Source organism: Mustela nigripes, chromosome 16 (assembly GCF_022355385.1).
Source record: "Mustela nigripes isolate SB6536 chromosome 16, MUSNIG.SB6536, whole genome shotgun sequence".
Classification (NCBI taxonomy): domain Eukaryota; kingdom Metazoa; phylum Chordata; class Mammalia; order Carnivora; family Mustelidae; genus Mustela; species Mustela nigripes.
In genome coordinates, this window is record NC_081572.1 from 43,380,102 (window position 1) to 43,398,296 (window position 18,195).

General features: G+C 39.5%; 1 protein-coding gene across 1 annotated transcript in view; it reads left to right on the forward strand.

Moving 5' to 3' along the window:
* The first annotated feature begins 898 nt into the window (after positions 1 to 898).
* CPD (carboxypeptidase D) overlaps positions 899 to 18,195 on the forward strand; it is a 77,697-nt gene continuing 60,400 nt past the window's right edge. Inside the window, exons 1-2 of the mRNA XM_059379880.1 lie at positions 899 to 1,719; positions 7,427 to 7,674. Coding sequence (XP_059235863.1) covers positions 986 to 1,719; positions 7,427 to 7,674 — 982 coding nt within the window. The 5' untranslated portion in view covers positions 899 to 985. The remainder of the gene's footprint in view (positions 1,720 to 7,426; positions 7,675 to 18,195) is intronic.

The window sequence follows — 18,195 nt, forward strand, 5'->3', positions numbered from 1 at the left end:
TTATACTCACCAAGCAAGTGTTTCCAGAAATGTCATACCTGCTTCTTTAAGAATGTCATTCTAAGGCCACAATTAAACAAATAACTCTTTCAGGAGAGTTGTGAGAGGGGAGAAAGTGAACTATGAAATGAAATCTGCCGACAGAAGGCTGAGACCAGCACACACAAGAATTAGTGGCAGTGAAATAACCTGGAATGACACCTAAGGACATATACATTATACATGATTATACATTAACACAAAGGGAGCCTACTACGTAGCAGCTTTCTGCTAAACATAAAGAAGACACCTTCTTTCAACACAGAAACTAAAAACTGGAATAGACTGCCTTGAGAAGTGAGCTCTAAGTGTCCCAGTGTCCTGCTGTCCTCCGTGGCTTGCAGGGCGCTGGGCTCAAGCCAAGGCAGGACGGCTCCAGTGGAAAGGCACGGGGTGGAAACGGCTAGGGCGTCCTTTGGCTCTTTCAAGGTAGATTCTTTCGAACCTTTTGATTATTATTATTTTTTTAATTGTAGTTCTTTGATTCTTTGGAATCTTTTGATTCTTTCGATTCTCAGTTCGAAGCGTTAAAGCGCAACGGGGAAAAGCTGCAACAAAGATGGGAAGGGAGCTAGTAAGAGTACTCAGAGAAAAGTGGGTGAGAATTTAACGCGTAAGCCATAAAGGAGAGATTGCGCGAGTAGAGGAAACGCGGAGCAAACGCAGAAGAGGAAACGGGGAGGAGGGAAAGCGAGGGAGAGGAAGCCGAGGGAAGGAAGAGACCGACCAAACTACTCCGGGACAGGAGGAAGGCACGCCCAGAGCGAAGCTGCAGCTTTAAGGAAAGCCCCGCCCCCTGCGTGACGCCGCAGCAGACCCGTCCACGATTGGCTGCGACTGGAGGGCGGGAGGGGGGTTGCTAGGCGCAGAGGGGATCCGGCGGGCCCCCGCCTCCCGGAGCGCGGAGCCGCGGGAGCGGAGTGGGGATTAGCGGCGCTGCTGGAAGATGGCGAGGGGCTGGGACGCGCGGCCGCGGTGGCGGCCCGGGCGCCTCCCGTTTCTGCTGTGCCTGCTGCCGCTGCTGCGGAACCCGACCTGGGCAGCACACATCAAGAAGGCGGAGGCGACGACAACTACGACGAGCGCAGGCGCCGAGGCGGACGAGGGCCAGTTCAATCGCTACTACCACGAAGAAGAGCTGGGCTCGGCGCTGAGGGAGGCGGCGGCCGCAGGGCCCCCGGGCCTGGCCCGCCTCTTCAGCATCGGCAGCTCGGTGGAGGGTCGGCCGCTGTGGGTGCTGCGCCTCACGGCCGGCCTGGGGCCGCCGCCTCCTGACGGTGACTCGGGGTCCGACGCGGCGGGGCCTCTCCTCCCCGGCCGACCGCAGGTGAAGCTAGTGGGCAACATGCACGGCGACGAGACCGTGTCGCGCCAGGTGCTGATCTACCTAGCCCGCGAGCTGGCTGCTGGCTACCGGCGCGGGGATCCGCGCATCGTCAGCCTGCTCAACACCACCGACGTGTACTTGCTGCCTAGCCTCAACCCCGACGGCTTTGAGCGCTCCCGGGAGGGAGACTGCGGCCTCAGCGATAGTGGCCCACCCGGCGCCAGCGGTCGCGACAACAGCCGCGGCCGTGACCTCAACCGCAGCTTCCCCGACCAGTTCAGCACCGGCGAGCCCCCAAACCTGGACGAAGTGCCCGAGGTGCGCGCCCTCATGGACTGGATGCGCAAGAACAAGTGAGTGTCGTAACCTTAACCCTCCACCCCCACCCCAACTCGCCCACCCACGTGAGCCTGCGGGGTCAGAGGCTGAGTGGGCATTCCGACAGTGCACTCAGTAGGCATTCAAACAGTGCTTGCTTGCAGGCCCCAGGGACGGGGGTAGTGAAGGTGGAAGGCGACACCTGGTACCCGGGGCAGGGCCCAGGCCGCTTAGTCTCTAGTCCCACTAATAGTCCAAGAAGCGCTGCCTAGAGGCTGTCATTTGTTCAACCGATGCAAAGAGCTGTTTGGCTAGAAGCGAGACTTCTTTCCGACATTCTGGTCCCTATTGTCACAGAATCATAGAATATGAGCAGTAGAAGAGAACTTAAGGATAACTCCTTAGGTCAGCTCACTCATTTTATAGATAAGCTGTTAATATTGCTGTTATTACTGTGCTAAGTAAGCTCTTTCCCTGGACTGCATGATCTCACTTGACGTGGGTCACAACCTCATGAAACAGACATCGTTAATATCCCTGTTTTGCATAAAGGGGAAATTGAGGGTCAGAGCGGTTAAATAATGTACACAGTGGGAAGTGTAGCTGGGACTTGGATGCAGGCAATCTGACTCTTTGTCAGTGCCCTTAACAGCTGTAGAGGGAGGTTGTAACCCATTAATGATAAATGACACTCTCAGGGTCTTGGTTATTTGAAGGAAACTGGTTCTCTTCCAGTCTCTACTTCTGACTCAGCTAGGGAGCATATGGCTATGGCTGGAGAACTTGCACAGAGCTGGTACTTTCATCTGCGAGCTGCTTCATTTTAGCTTCTCTGAGAGGTTTCTGGAGTCATTTGTGTACTTTATTAGTGGGCCAGAGCTGAATGGCTAATTATCACATTTAATACCTTAAGTGTTAGTAAGCACTGTGTGCGTTGTAAAAAATTAAAAGCAATAGGACCTCAAGAAATTGATACATAACGAGAATATTATAAATATCTGTGATATGTGTTTATGTACCCAGTTAAACTTTACAGGAATTGTTCCTACTGACAAAATGTGTGTGGGCTGCAATAATATTCCATCTTTGTGGAAGAGGTAGAACTTGAACTTTGTCTTGAGAGATGAGTAGGATTGTCAGCAAAAAGGAGGAGAGGAGGAATAAAAGAAAAGAGAACTTACTCCAGATGGAATAATGTCTGAAGTGAGCATGTACTTCTTCTCTTTTCAAGCTTTGCCAGCTTCCCTTTTTCGGCTTTGCCCCCGTATCCCCATTTTTGTCTTTCATAAGGCTTGCGAGGCAATAGTTAATCTTTCCATCTTGATTTAAAGGTTTCTAAGTGACAGATATAATAAAAGTAATAATGAATAGAGAAGTTGCTCTCTGGGACTTGGGATCATCTTGTCTACAAGATTTCAAGGCATGTGACGGACCTAGAAAATTCATAGGCATTATGACACTCCTAGATTTTTTTTTTATCTTCCACCTTTCACTTTGCTCCTCCTTTTGAGATCCCTTGTAGATATTTAATTTCACATACTTATTCTGGGAAGAAATTTTTTTCTTGTAAAAAAAAATGAGCTCTGAACATTTGCCCAAGAAACGTGACTTTAATGTGTATCTTGTTGTCAGAATCTATGATGGCCAGGGCATTTCTGAGATGATATATCGAATGAACTGCTTGCATTGCTTAAATGAAAATGCCCTGTCATGACCCTTGCCGGGATATAAATTCCGTGACTGGATTTTTCTCATCATTATTAGTTCTGCGGTGACCAGAAATGAAAATGAGCTTTGCCTTGGTGCAAGTCACCTTGAGGCTATACCAAAAGCCTTAAACTTTAAATGTGGAACCAAAAAATTTGCTCTTGGTTAACTTTTTCATATCATAGTGTTTAATGATTATAAGTTTTGGTTGGGCCAGTTAGTTCAATAGACAGGAGCTTGTGATGAATTTACAAGTTAAACTGTGTTTTTTGGCATTACACAGAAAGTCATTTGGTTCTGTGGCTATGGACTGTCCCAGTCATAACGAACCACATTTCAAACATGTAACTCTAATAAGAAGGGAAAGTAGGTGCCTATATAGGGTGAAAAGTACATCCATCCATCCTCACTTTTCACAAATAAATTCAAAATGCATATTCTTTAGTGATAAATTAATAACAGGACACTGATATATAAATAAAATTAGAAGCACAAGCATGCACACAATCTGAGATTGATTTCTGGAGTCAGCTCTGTGAATAGGAAATTTAAGAACTGAACACATCAGTCTAAATGGGAAAATTACCTTTTTCAGTGTATTTTCTGAAATCATTTAAATGATTTCTAGATATGTTATTCACCTGGCTAGATTAGAAATAGATTTTTGTTGTTATTTTGGGTATGTAAGAATTTAAGACTTATCTCAATAACTTCTGCTTAGGAAAGTGAATTTTATTTTCTTTATTTACCTTATACTTCATCCAGTGGTGTTTCTGTATTATTGATAATTGACACATACTTAGGAAAATATATAAGATTTTAACCCCATCATGAAAATAAAGATTTTATAGTTTTCTTGGCCCACATTTTTGGCATACGAGGCTTCTCTAATTAAATATATCTGCTTAGACTTTAATAGGAGATTAGCATTTAAGTGATTTTTTGGTATGTTGTTGAAATATTATCTTATGGCTGGGAGTGGGTAGAAATTACTGTTGAGGGTCTTGTGTTATATCTGTAGTTTCCTGAATCTTTAGAATTTATTGTATCAGACTCAAGTTCTCATCATTTTTATTTATTTCTTTGTTTTTCTTTATTTTTAAATTTATTTGAGAGAGAGAGAATGAATGCGGGAGGGGAGGGACAGAAGGAGAGGGAGAGAGAAAATTTCAAGCAAACTCTGCACTGAGCTGGAGAGGGGGCTCCATCCATGACCCTGAGATCATGACCTGAGCCAAACTCAAGAGTCGGACACTTAACCCACTGAACCACCCAGACACCCCTCAAGTCCTCCTAATTTTTGTTTATTTGTTTTGTTTTGGCTTTTTGTTTGTTTTGTTTTATTAACCTATAATGTATTATTAGTCTAGTCCTCATAATTTTTTAAAAAGTTATTTATAGGGTTATCTGGAGAGCACAATAAAGTTAAAAATTGGCTTTTTAATATCTATAGATCTTTTTTTATAATATTTATAATATGTTTAGGAGGTACCTTAAATCTTATGCAAGGAATAATATATGATCTGAAGTCAAGTATGAGGTACATTTAAAAGAATTTATTTGCATGGAAGCCATAAAATACTTTTCAAATAAAATTGGATTGACATGCAAAGTTGGTTTGATAAAGACTACAAATGATAAACTTCTAGCTACTATAATAGGTCTCACTTTGTCTTGAAATCCTTATAAGAGTGGCATTCATACTTTTAAGACTACACAAGTCAAGTAAGGAAAATCTAACAATTGAATTTTATCACTCAAACAGATTGCAAATATTTTGTTTTTCTTGAAGTATTCAGTTAGACCATTTTAATATCTCTGAGAAGCATTGCCAGAAATGCCTAACAGTGAAAACAGCAGTTAGTAGAAAATCTCAATCGGACTTTAAAGTTTTAACTGAAAATATACAATTAAATTAAAATATACAATTTAACTGAAAAATACAATTAATATACAATTAAGCAATATACTTGCTTCATTTATTTAGAATATGCAGTTATCCATTTTATTTTACAAGAATATGAGTGCCATGAGGACATTTTTATGTTTGTTTGTTCCCTGTTGTATTCCTTAGTGCCTAGAACATTTTGCACGTAGTTGACATAGTGGCTGAATGGATTACCTGAAGTAGGCTAGCCTTCTCATATCTTTCCCAAAATCAGAGCGGGAGAGAAAAGTACTTAAATTACTTTAGACATAAAAATCTATAAAGTAAATTGATAATACCTTAGTGATGAGGGCCAGATGGGTAGAATGGAGTTTAAATTTTAGAATATGTACTTAGGCTTTGTTTCTGTGTCATTCTTTCGCCCAAGAGCTAGCAGTGGTAGTGGGGAGTAGAATGAAAGTCTGAAGGCAGTGATTCCCTGATTCCCTAAGTAGGATGCTAGATATCTTCAAAGGAGTGAACATTCGTTGAGCAGAAGATACACAGCAGTGGTTGTGCTGAAGGTGTTGTACATGTAATAATTCTTAGAACAACCCTGGGAAGCAGGTAGCTTCAGCCCCCATTTTACAAATGAGAGAGAAACTGGGGTTCAGTGACTTTAGGGGCAGTAACTTCTTCCTGATCATATTTTATTACTGGTGATATCGTATTTATTACTGGTGACATCATATTTATTACTGAGTGACAGCTCTGAGAGACTGAATGTTCTTGCCCACATTTGCCTGGCTCCAAAACCTGAGCTATTGCTGCTCTACCAAGTGACATTCTCTGGTGTCTGGAAGGTTGCTACTTATAATAATATATGTTAGTTTTTAACTAGTCTCTTTTCATAGTCTCTTCTAGTTTTTAGTCACTGTTTTTATTGGCTAAGTTTTATCTTCTGATGAACAGATTCTGTGTTACAAGTAATTTTCACTTTTTGATATTTTCTGGGATGGTACTGATCACACTGAAAATAACCTTTCAAATTAGACATACTATAGGTTTAAGTTTCTTTGAAGCATATAGAAAGAAATGTTATATATAGCCCCCTTTAGAATGTCTGTAGGTCAGTTCATTTCAGCCACCAAAAGGCAGAAGCAAGAAAAACCAATTTAAAGTGCAAAGAAGAAAGTGTTTAATCTGTAGTCACATTAATAGTTTGAACTGTTCCATGAGGGAAAGATGTATAAATAGGACTTCAGCATGTTTTTGTTTTTACTTTCACCATAAAAGGAGTTCTTCAGTATTTCTGTATCTATAAATTTCACCAAATTATAAATTGGTTCACTTAAAAGTAGAAACATTAAAAAAAAAATGTTTCTTTTATGGGAGCAGCCCTGTCTCCATGTCAGTTTATTTTTTAATGGACCAATCAGAAACCTTGGGCTTAGAAAGCTGCTTCTATGGTGATGCACTGAAGGACTAATCTTCTCTGTGCTATATTGTTTTTCTCTGAAAGCAGCTCACTGTATCAGGTTCTCCCCACCCCCAGTCTTCTCAACTGTGGCTTCTCTCTTGAAAATGTGAATTTAGTATGTTGTGAAACTGGAGTCAGGCAAAACACATACTTTTTAAATTAGATTCCCTACCTTTAACATTTTGGGATGGTAAATATAAAAAATCATGAAGGTTAGTAACCTAACTCATGTATTCAACACATATTTATACAAGCCACGTTTTCTACAATGTTAACATGTTATGAAATACAAGTATTAGGTTGAACTCTATGAAATTGTCATTTTTGTAGGTCAAGAAGTAACTGAACACTGGCAAGTTCATATTGTTCAACCTAATACGTACATTTTGAATTCCCTGAATTAGTTGTCTCCCAGAATGTTAATTTATACTGTTACTCAGCTACATTTTCAATGATGGCAAAATTCTTTAAAGTTACTTGTATAAACTGCCTGAAATTTGTTGAACTGATGATGTTTTCTTTCCTTTTCTTTCATTGTTGTTGTTCTGCTTCCAGTAGCTGATAGTGTTGTCTCTTCTAGTTCTCTAAGAGATACATGAGTTCATTTATGAAAGATGTAGAATTTTTAAATACATGGCATTTTCTGTGCTTTTTTTTTTAGTGACATGTGCTTTGGTTTTTTTCAAAGGTTTGTGCTTTCTGGAAATCTGCATGGTGGCTCGGTGGTAGCAAGCTATCCTTTTGATGACTCTCCAGAACATAAGGCCACTGGAATCTATAGCAAAACATCAGATGATGAAGTCTTTAAATACTTGGCAAAAGCCTATGCATCAAACCATCCCATAATGAAAACTGGCGCCCCTCGTTGTCCAGGAGAGGAAGACGAGACTTTCAAAGATGGGATCACAAACGGCGCACATTGGTATGATGTGGAAGGTATGGAAAGCCTTGAATTTGCTATATTTTCCCCTTTATCATTTGGCTTTTCTCTCTCTCCTTTTTCTTTTTCTTTTTCTTTTTCTTTTTCTCTCCTCCCCTCCCCTCCCCTCACCTCCCCTTCTCTGCCCTTCCCTGCCCTCCTGTAAGCTGTGTGCCCAATGTGGGCATGGACTCCCCACCTCCCACACCCATGACACCCTGACCCCGAGATCAAAAGTCACATGCTCTACTGACTGAGCCAGCCAGATGCTCCTCATTTAGCTTTCTTGTGAATACTCTGAGTGGAAAAGAGGAAACTTTGAGGAATTCTAATTTCTAAAAATTTTGTTTTTTATTTTGAAATTTTCAAACCCACAGTACAATTGAAAGACTACACGAAGGCCTATATATCCTTCATTTAAATTCACCAACTTTTGTTATTACCCTAAATGTTCCTCCTCTCCTGTCCCTTCCCCTCACACATTCTCTTTTGCCAAAGCATCCACAGGTAGGTGCAGATTCCTTAATATTTCACCTGTAAGTACCTCAGCATGTGGTTTCCAAGTACTGGAACATTTCTGTGTACAACCATATACTATTATCATAACTGAGAGGTCAACAGTAATTCAGTACTACCATCCTACATTCTGTCCATCACTCAAATTTCCTTTATTAGTCCTCAGATTTCCTTTATAGCTTCTTTTCTTCCAGATCAGATCCAAGCAAAGTTCAAGCATTACATTTGGCTCTTGTGCTTTTGTGGTTTCCCCAGTGTAGAACCATCAATATCAATACTTTCTTAATGATAGTGAATCCTTTGAAGAGTTCAGGCCAGTTGTCCTACAGAACATCCCATATTCTGGAACTTGGTCAGATTTCCCAGTAAGACTCACATAGATTACATCACATCATATGCGGACCCACGTAAAGTACCTGTGCCAGTGTCCATTGCAGTCATCTTAGTTAATGGGCTGACCACCAGTTCTCTCCCTTTTATATAAGGACATGGTTTCCTTTTATATTTTAATCTATGGGGTGATCATGGAATTTTTTTTAAAACTTGTGGTTGAATACACACATATAACATGATATTTGTTATTTTGATCATTTTTAAGTATAGAATTAAGTGGCATTCAGTACATTCACAGTGTTGTGCACCCAATGTCCTCACTACTTAAGAAAACTTTTTCAGCATCCCAAACAAATTTGGTGACCGTTAAGCCATAATTTTCCATTCCCCTTCTAATCTATTCTCTATCTCTCTGGATTTGCCTATTCTAGATATTTCATAGAACTGGAATCATAGAATGTTTGTCCTGAGTCTGGCTTATTTTACTTAGCCTGATGTTTTCAAGGTTCTTGCAATTTGTAGCATATCTCAACACTTCATTGCTTTTTATGATGAAGAAATACTCCATTGTATGCGTATACTCCATTTTGTTTATCCACTCATTTATTGATGGGCGCTGGATTGTTTCCACCTTTTGGTTGTTGTGAATAATGCTACTTGAACATTGGTGTACAAATACCTGTTTAAGTCCTTGTTTTCAGGGCTCCTGAGTGGTGCAGTCAGTTGAGCAGCTGACTTGGTTTCTGCTCAGGTGTGATCTCAGGCTTGTTAGATTTGAGCCTTACATCAGGCCGCATGCTCAGTACAGTCTGCTTGGGACTCTCTGTCCCTTCCCCTCTTCTCCTCCCACCTCTATTCATGCTCTCTTTTTCTCTCTAAAATAAATGCATCTTAAAAAAAAAAAAAAAAAGTCCTTGTTTTCATATCTTTAGGATATGTACTCAGGAGTGGCATTGTTGGATCATATGGTAATTTTCTCTTTAGCTTTAAGGAACCATCAAATTGTTTATTTACCCCAGTGGCTGTACCATTTTACATTCCTATCAGTAATATATAAGGGTTCTCATTTTCCACAGAATATTATTTTTAAAAGAGTTGTTAAAGTAAGTTTGTTTACCTTTTCTTTTCAAATGTTATATAAACAGCTATTGTGCTTTTTAAACTTTGGATGTCCTTTGAATAATAGCCTTTTTCTTTTTATGCAGTCTTAGACTATTTAATTAAGACTAAGCGGAAGGTTGGGGTACCTGGGTGGCTCAGTGGGTTAAGCCTCTGCCTTCGGCTCAGGTCATGATCTCAGGGCCCTGGGATCAAGCCCTGAATCGGGCTCTCTGCTCAGCAGGGAGCCTGCTTCTGCCTCTCTCTCTCTGCCTGACTCTCTGCCTACTTGTGATCTCTCTCTCTGTGTCAAATAAATAATCAAAATCTTTAAAAAAAAAAAAAAAGACTAAGCGGAAGGTAGAAGTTAATTCATGGAAATGTCATCTGTATAAACTTTTTCTCCTTTTAGAATCTGCTGATGGTAAAATGCCGTAGCTCTTCCTTATTTTTTTAATGGCAGTGAGTTAGTTACATTATAAAGTGTCTTATGACATTTCTTTTAATGGGCCTTTAAACCTTTCGATTATTCTTTGACTTTATCTGTCAAGCACTGTTTACTCAAATTGGATCCTAAGTTTGAGAACTTGCTACTTTGAGGGTCTTTTGATTCCCCTATAGTTTCTACTAATATTTCTTGTATGTAACAAACATCCATAAAGAGGTTTAAAATAATTAGAAGCCATTTCTGTCCATGACAACTAGAGATGATTTGAAAATTATTTAATTTCTTTTATAGATAAGAAACATACTTTGATGTTTAATCCCATTTCAGTCTTCAGGAAACATATTTAATAAAGTCTGACTTTATGAACTAATGGTTTTATGATGCAGTCAAGTTGCTTCATTAATTGGAGATACCATTTAAAATAATGTGTTAAAAATAATTTACTTTTTTTTGGAGAAAATTGCAAACAGAAAGAAATTTCTAATTGATGGTTAAGGAAGGCAAATCTATGTTATACTATTAAAAAAAATAGGGTGCTGCCTTCACAGTAATTAAGATTGTTTGGTTAAATACAACATCTGAAAACGTTACATTTTGCTGCTGCCACTATTATTGTTTTAATGAACATCAACTTTTCTCCTTTTCTAGCTGGATGGTCAGATCTATTTTCTGGTTATTTCTACAACTAACTTATATCTCTTCTAGCAATATTGAGCAGTTTTAAGAAATTCAGCAGGGCAAATTCACTTTGTTTATCTTATCCAGGACTGCAGTGAGTAAGATATTGTGAAACCTCGTGACTAGGCATGTACTCAGACCCGGATGTCCTGGAGTAATTTGACTGCCGCTTTATGTGATGTATTTAGAAATTCTAGCTCGAAGTAGTATATACTTTTAGAGCTAAAAGCGAATGTATTGATCTACTCCAACCCTTTTGCTGTATAGGGAATCAAGACCCCTGAGAGGGAATAACTTGTACAATATCATTTATTACTTTAGCAAATATTTACTGAACTTCTGCCATCTCCCATATACTGTGTTAGGTAATGGGAACTTGAGCCAAACAGGAGCAATTCCTGCTGTCAAGGATTAGACCGTGTTTTAGGAGTACGGGATACAGGGTCATCTGGCCCCACCATGATCACATTGGTTAGTAGAGTTGACCCAGCATATCTAGCTGTCTAGGTGGGTGGGCCTTGCTTCTCTCAACGTGTTTCTCAAATCTGCAGGGTACCTCTAGGGAATGACTATCCTAATAAGGCCTCTGAATGAGTAGTCATGCTCTGCTGCTAAAGTCTCCTTATTGTGTGAGAGCCTAAGGCAAACTTTTTCATGGAGCAGACCCTCTGCTGCTGCTGCTGTTTTTTTTTTTTTAAACCACAGTGTGCTGATTTCTTTGCCTTTTGTCTACCATTCTTTTTTTCTTTCTTCACAGTTAAGGAGACATAAAAATCATCTGATGGTTTAATATGTTTATTCCAAATCAGATTTAATGAAACTGAATGGTAGTTTTAGGTCAACTTGTAAGAATTGCTTTCTTTTAACTTACAAAATTTTAAAAAGGACAAGCAGCCCCAGGCCACCTATAATTGAAATTATATGATCAAAAGTCACAATTTGATATAATTTTTAGAAGCTTTCTTAGGCAGAATGCTGTTATATTTTTTTCTTGCAGATAGAACAACTCTGGAAGGCAGTGTAGTATAGTGGCTAAGGGCAGAGCTTTGGAATCCTGCTGCCTTGAGTTTGAATCCCAGCTCTGTCGTTGACTAGCCACGTGTGTGCGAGAGAAATAGAGAGAGCATGCGCGTGTGTGAAAGGTGGGGGTGGGGGGGAGAAAGAGAAGTTTATGCAAGTAAAGTAATTTCTCTGAGACTCATTTCCCACATACATAAAAGGAAGACAAATACTATCTACCTCATAGGATTATGAGGCCCAAGTGAGAATGGATATAAAGCTCTTAACCTAGCAGCTGGCATCGTGGGTGCTTATATCTGGTGGAATTTAAACTTCAGGAGGGCAGGAACTTGATTTATTCAGTTTTCAGTTTTCTGTTTCTAGCACATAGAGCTGTGCCTGGTCTATAGAAGGTAAACAATAAGGCTTTTTTGAATTTTGAATAAGTGAATCCTTGCATCTGAGAAATGTGTACACAGTTATTTAAAATCTTAGATGATGTGTAGACAAGATAATCTTACAAGTTTATAAAAATATTCCTCTTAATTTTGTTCACACTCTGAGAAAATAAGTTATCTTACTGGTAGATCTGAGGTGAATGTTTTTCAGACTTTTTTTTTTAAAGATTTATTTGAGAGAGAGAGAGTGTATATACACAAGTGGGAGGGGTAGAGGGGGAGAGAGAGAGAATCCAAAGCAGACTTCACACTTGGAACATGGAGGCCCACACGGGGATCAGTCTCACTATCCCGAGATCATGACCTTAGCCGAAACTAGTAGTCGAACGCTTAACTAACTGACTGTGCCATCCAGGTGACCTGAAACTTTTTTTTTCCTGAAACTTTTTTTTTTTTAATTGTAATCTAAAATGTAAAATTACCTTTCAGTCATTTAAATACATCTCATATGTGTGTACATAAAACCGAAACAATTTCATGAAATAGTACTTTGTGATATATTCTGGTATTGCTTTTTTCTAGTCTCTACTAGTTCATTAAACAAAAAATGCTTATCTGAACCTACTTCTATATCTCACAGTGCACTAATGGGTCATGACCTATAGTTTCAAAGTATACCGTTTTTGGTTACTCTTGGTAAAATTGATTTATTTTCAAATTCTAAGTAGGAACAAAACACCTTATAAATTGCATGTAATAACTTACTATTTAGGCTTTTTATTTTGCCCTGTCTTGTTTATGTTAGTCATTTCCAGTGAGGACTGAGCCATCTGTGTTGATCTGAGATCACCTACTTTTAGACTGTTTTCCTTATATCAAAGAGTACTGAGATAAGAAATTGGTCAGAAATATTGTCAGGCCTGTGTGTTGTTCATGTGAGCCTGTGCATTCTCTGATTAGTTAGGTCAGCTGCCATAGTCTTTAAACATTGCTAACTTCGGGCTGTGTCTTTTCAGACTGGTAATTATGATTTTTTTTTTCTCCTTTGGAAGAAGAAAATGGTCTGTGGATTTATCAAACTTTCTTTCCTCTCCTTTTGTGCTTTATTTCAGCCTTTTCCCCCTTCTCCTTTTATGGGCAGAGAGTTAGGAAATGTGGCCAGATAGCATATAATGTAACTAATTCAGGGTTTTTTTTTTTTGTGAGAATAAACTTCTTTGGTCCTGTGGGCAGCTGTTCTCTGCCTAAAGTGGAGGTCAGACTGAGCAGCACTAATATGCTCTAAATATTGAGGTATATTTGGCTTGAGGTAGATTGTTGCCAGCAAGGGGAAACCATGGGGAAAATAATTACCAAATTGTTTTGAACAGCATGAAAGGTTACACTTAGTCCAAAAAAATGAACTGAAAAGCGTATTCTTGGGGAGCACACTCTGTGTCATTGAACAGGGCATTATGGTGAGGATGTGGAGAAGAAGGAACTCTGGTACAATGTTGATGGGAATAGAAATTGGTGCAGCCATTGTGGAAAACAGTACAGAGGTTCTTAAAAAATTAAAAATAGGGGTGCCTGGGTGGCTCAGTGGGTTAAGCCTCTGCCTTTGGCTTGGGTCATGATCCCAGGGTTCTGGGATCAAGCCCCACATTGGGCTCTCTGCTTGGTGGGGAGCCTGCTTCTCCCTCTCTCTCTGCCTGCCTCTCTGTCTACTTGTGATCTCTCTCTCTCTCTCTGTGTCAAAAAAATAAATAAATAAGTCTTTTAAAAAAATTAAAAATAGAAATACCATATGATCCAATACCCATTATTGGGTATTTACCCAAAGAAAAGAAAGACACTAATTTGGAAAGAGACATGATATGCATTCCTTTGTTTATTGCAGTATTGTTTACAATAGCCAGGAGATGGAAGTAACCTAAGTGTCCATCAGTAGGTGAATGGATAAGGAAGATGTGGTATACACACACACACACACACATGTACTTATATACACAAATATGTGTATATGTATACACACAATGGATTATTACACAGCCATAAAAAGGATGCAGCCATGCCATTTGAGACAACATGAATGGAGGATATTACACTTAGTGAAATAAGTCAGACTGGGAAAGACAAATAACATATGATTTAATTCATAAGTAGAATCTAAAAAAAGCAAACAAATTAATTAAAAAATAAATAGCCTAATCAGACCTATAAAGATGGAGAACAAATTGATGTTTGTCAGAAGGGAGGGAGTAGAGGCTTGGGCAAAGTAGGTGAAGGGGAGTGGGCAATAAAGGCTTCCAGTTATGGAATGAAGAAGTCAGGGGAATAAAATGAGCAGCATAAGGAATACAGTCAATGATATCGTAATAGTGATGTATTGGGATGGGTGGCAGCTGCACTTGGAGTGAACATGGCATGGTGTATGAACTTGTTGAATCACTATGTTGTACACCTGGAGCTATACTCAAATAAATAAACAAAAAGCAAACAAACCCAGGGCATTATGAGTTAATCATATGATGTCAGGAAATTGGAATCTGTTTAAAGCAAAGAAAAAATCAAATGGATAGTGCAGAACTGAAAAAGATGCAGTATCTGATATATTAAGAATAGACAAATCCATTAATACAGTAGGAGGTTTTAAACATGTCTCAGTATTTGTTAGATCACAAAGACAAAAATATCAGTAGGGACACAGATTTAAATAACATAAATAAACCAACCTGACTAATGAACATATACAGATTATTGTCCTTGTATCTAATTTTCCTGCATCTTTACTAATCTGAAGTAGAGAGGAAAGGTAATTTACCATTAGTTATACTTATGTGTCTGGTTCTATTGGTGCTTGTATTACTTTGTTTTTAAAATTCCATGTTACAAGCAAAGTAACAAAAAACCCAAAAGTTGGGGCGCCTGGGTGGCTCAGTTGGTTGGACGACTGCCTTTGGCTCAGGTCATGATCCTGGAGTCACGGGATCGAGTCCCACGTCGGGCTCCCAGCTCCATGGGGAGTCTGCTTCTCCCTCTGACCTTCTTCTCACTCATGTTCTCTCTCACTGTCTCTCTCTCAAATAAATAAATTAAAAAAACAAAAAACAAAAAACAAACAAACCCAAAAGTGTTCTTACACCTTTGCTTGTTTCACACTTTAATAGCATCAAGTCTAAACTTACTAGCATGACACTAAAGGGCCTACAGTCTGACTCAAGCCTATATTTCTGTTCTTCTATCCTACCTCTCCTCTCCTCTCCTCTCCTCCCCTCTTCTCTTCTTTCCTACCTCTCCCCTGTCATTGAACTACTTGTCCTTTCCCCAAAATGTATACCTTGGGCTATTTTCTGGGATGCTTTTCTCCAGTTCCACTGTGGATGGAAACTCTAGGGTAGTAACTGTCACTCTCTGGCCTTCCTAGAGCTTTTTGTTAATATCATCATTATGATGCTTGTCTGGTTTGTTGTTAATAGTTTTTTGTGTGTCCTGCTAGAGTGTGAATTATTTGATAAGGTCAGTGTGTTACTATTCATTTGGAGTTTTTTTGTTTTGTTTTGTTTTGTTTGTTTTTTGACAGACAGAGATCACAAGTAAGCAGAGAGGAAGGTGGAGAGAGGGGGAGGGGGAAGCAGGCTCCCTGCTGAGCAGAGAGCCCAATTTGGGGCTCGGACCCAGGACCCTGGGATCATGACCTGAGCTGAAGGCAGAGGCTTTAACCCATTGAGCCACCCAGGTGCCCCTGGAGTTATCTTTATACAAAATGTATTGGCAGTGAAAAAGTGCTAGAGGAAGAGAGACTAGGGAGTGTTCACTGTTCTTTGGTGCAGAGTTTTTTTTGGAGATAAGGGCTTTATCTAGAGGGATGCCAGGGGAATGAAGAGGGAGTGTGAGATATGAGAAATTGTTGCAAAAAGAACGACAGGGTGACCATCCGTTAGATGGTAGAACAGAGTGTCAAAAAGAGGGACCCAAAGATCTAACTTGGAGGTGATTGAACCTAGGAATACTAATTGGAGGAGTATGTGTGTTTGTGTTCATGTTCTCTTCAGGTGAGAGAGGAGTGAAGATCGGAGATGGTGCTTGAGGTATTAGTTACTAGTTACAAGTGCCCATTGGGCAGTTGGGAAATAGGCTCTGGAGATTGGGAGAGAAGTCAAGATAATAAAGAGATTTAGCAGTTTTGAGATAAGGAAAACGTATGGCAGCATATATGATTTTGGAAATTGAATTGGTATTGTTTCCTGACATAATTTAATTGCTTAGAGCTGGAGCCAGAAATTCAACTAGAATATATATGTATAATAGAATACATAGGGGCGCCTGGGTGGCTCAGTCCATTAAGCGTCTACCTTCAGCTCAGTTCATGATTCTAGGGTCCTGGGATGGAGCTCCATGTCGGGCTCCCTGCATAGTGGGGAGCCTGCTTCTCCTTCTCCTGATCCCCCTGCTTGTGATCCTTCTCTCTCAATCTCTCTCTCTGTCTCTGACAAATAAATAAATAAATAAAGTCTTTGAAAAAAAAAATAGAGTACATATATAAATGAACAGATGGGTGGGGTTTGGGTCTGTTTGTTTGTTTGTTTTTTAACCTCTAAAGTATAAGTACTTCTGGCATTTTGCTCTGGGATGTTTTCTTTAAACAATGCTGGAAGTTCACATATTAATTTTCACGCCATTGTTCATGCTTGAAGAATACTATTGATAATCAAATGTGCATTAGTAAAGTGCTTTTGGTCTTCTCTAAACTTGTACATTAAGGAGGTGCTTGGACCTCTTTCTTCCTTCTTCTCTATTCTAATGTGAATGCTGCCTAATTTGAAAGGAAAGCAAAAAGGTAAAACAGTTCTCAAACAGAATATATTTGCTTCTACTCAAGTCACAAGTTTGCTTTAGTAAACTAAAATATACAGCCTGATATAAAATCTGACCTTTAGGAGCAGCACAATTGTATATTTTATAACATGATAGACTTACATGAAGGTGGAGAACCATATGTTAATCACTACTTTAGGATTTGGTCCCTAAATCTTCAGATCTGAGGTCTAGATAATCAGGTTTTTTTTCTCCTTTCTTTTCTTTTTTCTTTTTTCTATTTTCTATTTAACTCAGGTGGTAGAGAATGGGAGAGTACTTTAAAAAAAGGAAAATGTAGTTCAAAGAGCTGTGTGAGAGATCTTGTTGACCAACCAACTTAAACAAAACTGAAAACAGATGCAGAACTGTGTAATTTAGTTTAACTTTGTAGAACCATATCATTAGCAAATATATATTCAGTGGGAGTGGTGAAGAAAATAGATAAAGTTGCTGAGAATACAAACACCAAGTTCAATTAAGATTTGCTCATAGTAAACTTGAATTTAAAGACCAGGAATATGGGGAATTTTTAAAGGGCCTCTGTTTTTTTCTGTTCATTTGATGCAGATGTCCCACTTAAAATTTTTTGAGTGCTATGCTCATTAGGTTTTAAAAATATATCAGGGAGTGCAAAATTATCACTTATTAACTCACTTATTATCTATAAATAAATTGTTCACAGATGTCAAAATTGTGAGAACTCGCTGTCCTTTGAAGTAGGTTTTTTGGTTTTTTTTTTTTTAAGATTTTTAAATTTATTTGTCAGAGAGAGTGAGAAAGAGCATAAGCAGGGGGAGCGGTAGCCAGAGGGAGAAGCAGACTCCCTGCTGAGCAAGGAGCCCCATCTGGGACTCAGTCCCAGGACCCTGGGATCATCACCTGAGCCCAATGCAGACACTTAACCAACTGAGCCATGCCGGTGTTTTTTGAAAGTTTTTTGGTTTTTTTTTTTTTTTTTAAAGATTTTATTTATTTATCAGAGAGAGAGAGGGGGAGAGAGCGAGAACAGGCAGACAGAATGGCAGGCAGAGGCAGAGGCAAAAGCAGGCTCCCTGGACGCTGGGATCATGACCTGAGCTGAAGGCAGCTGTTTAACCAACTGAGCCACCCAGGCGTCCCTTGGTTTTGTTTTTTAAAGATTTACTTATTTGTCAGAGAGAGAGCACGTGCACAATTTGGGGTAGTGGCTGGCCAAGGGAGAAACAGGCTCCCTACTGAGCAAGGCAGGG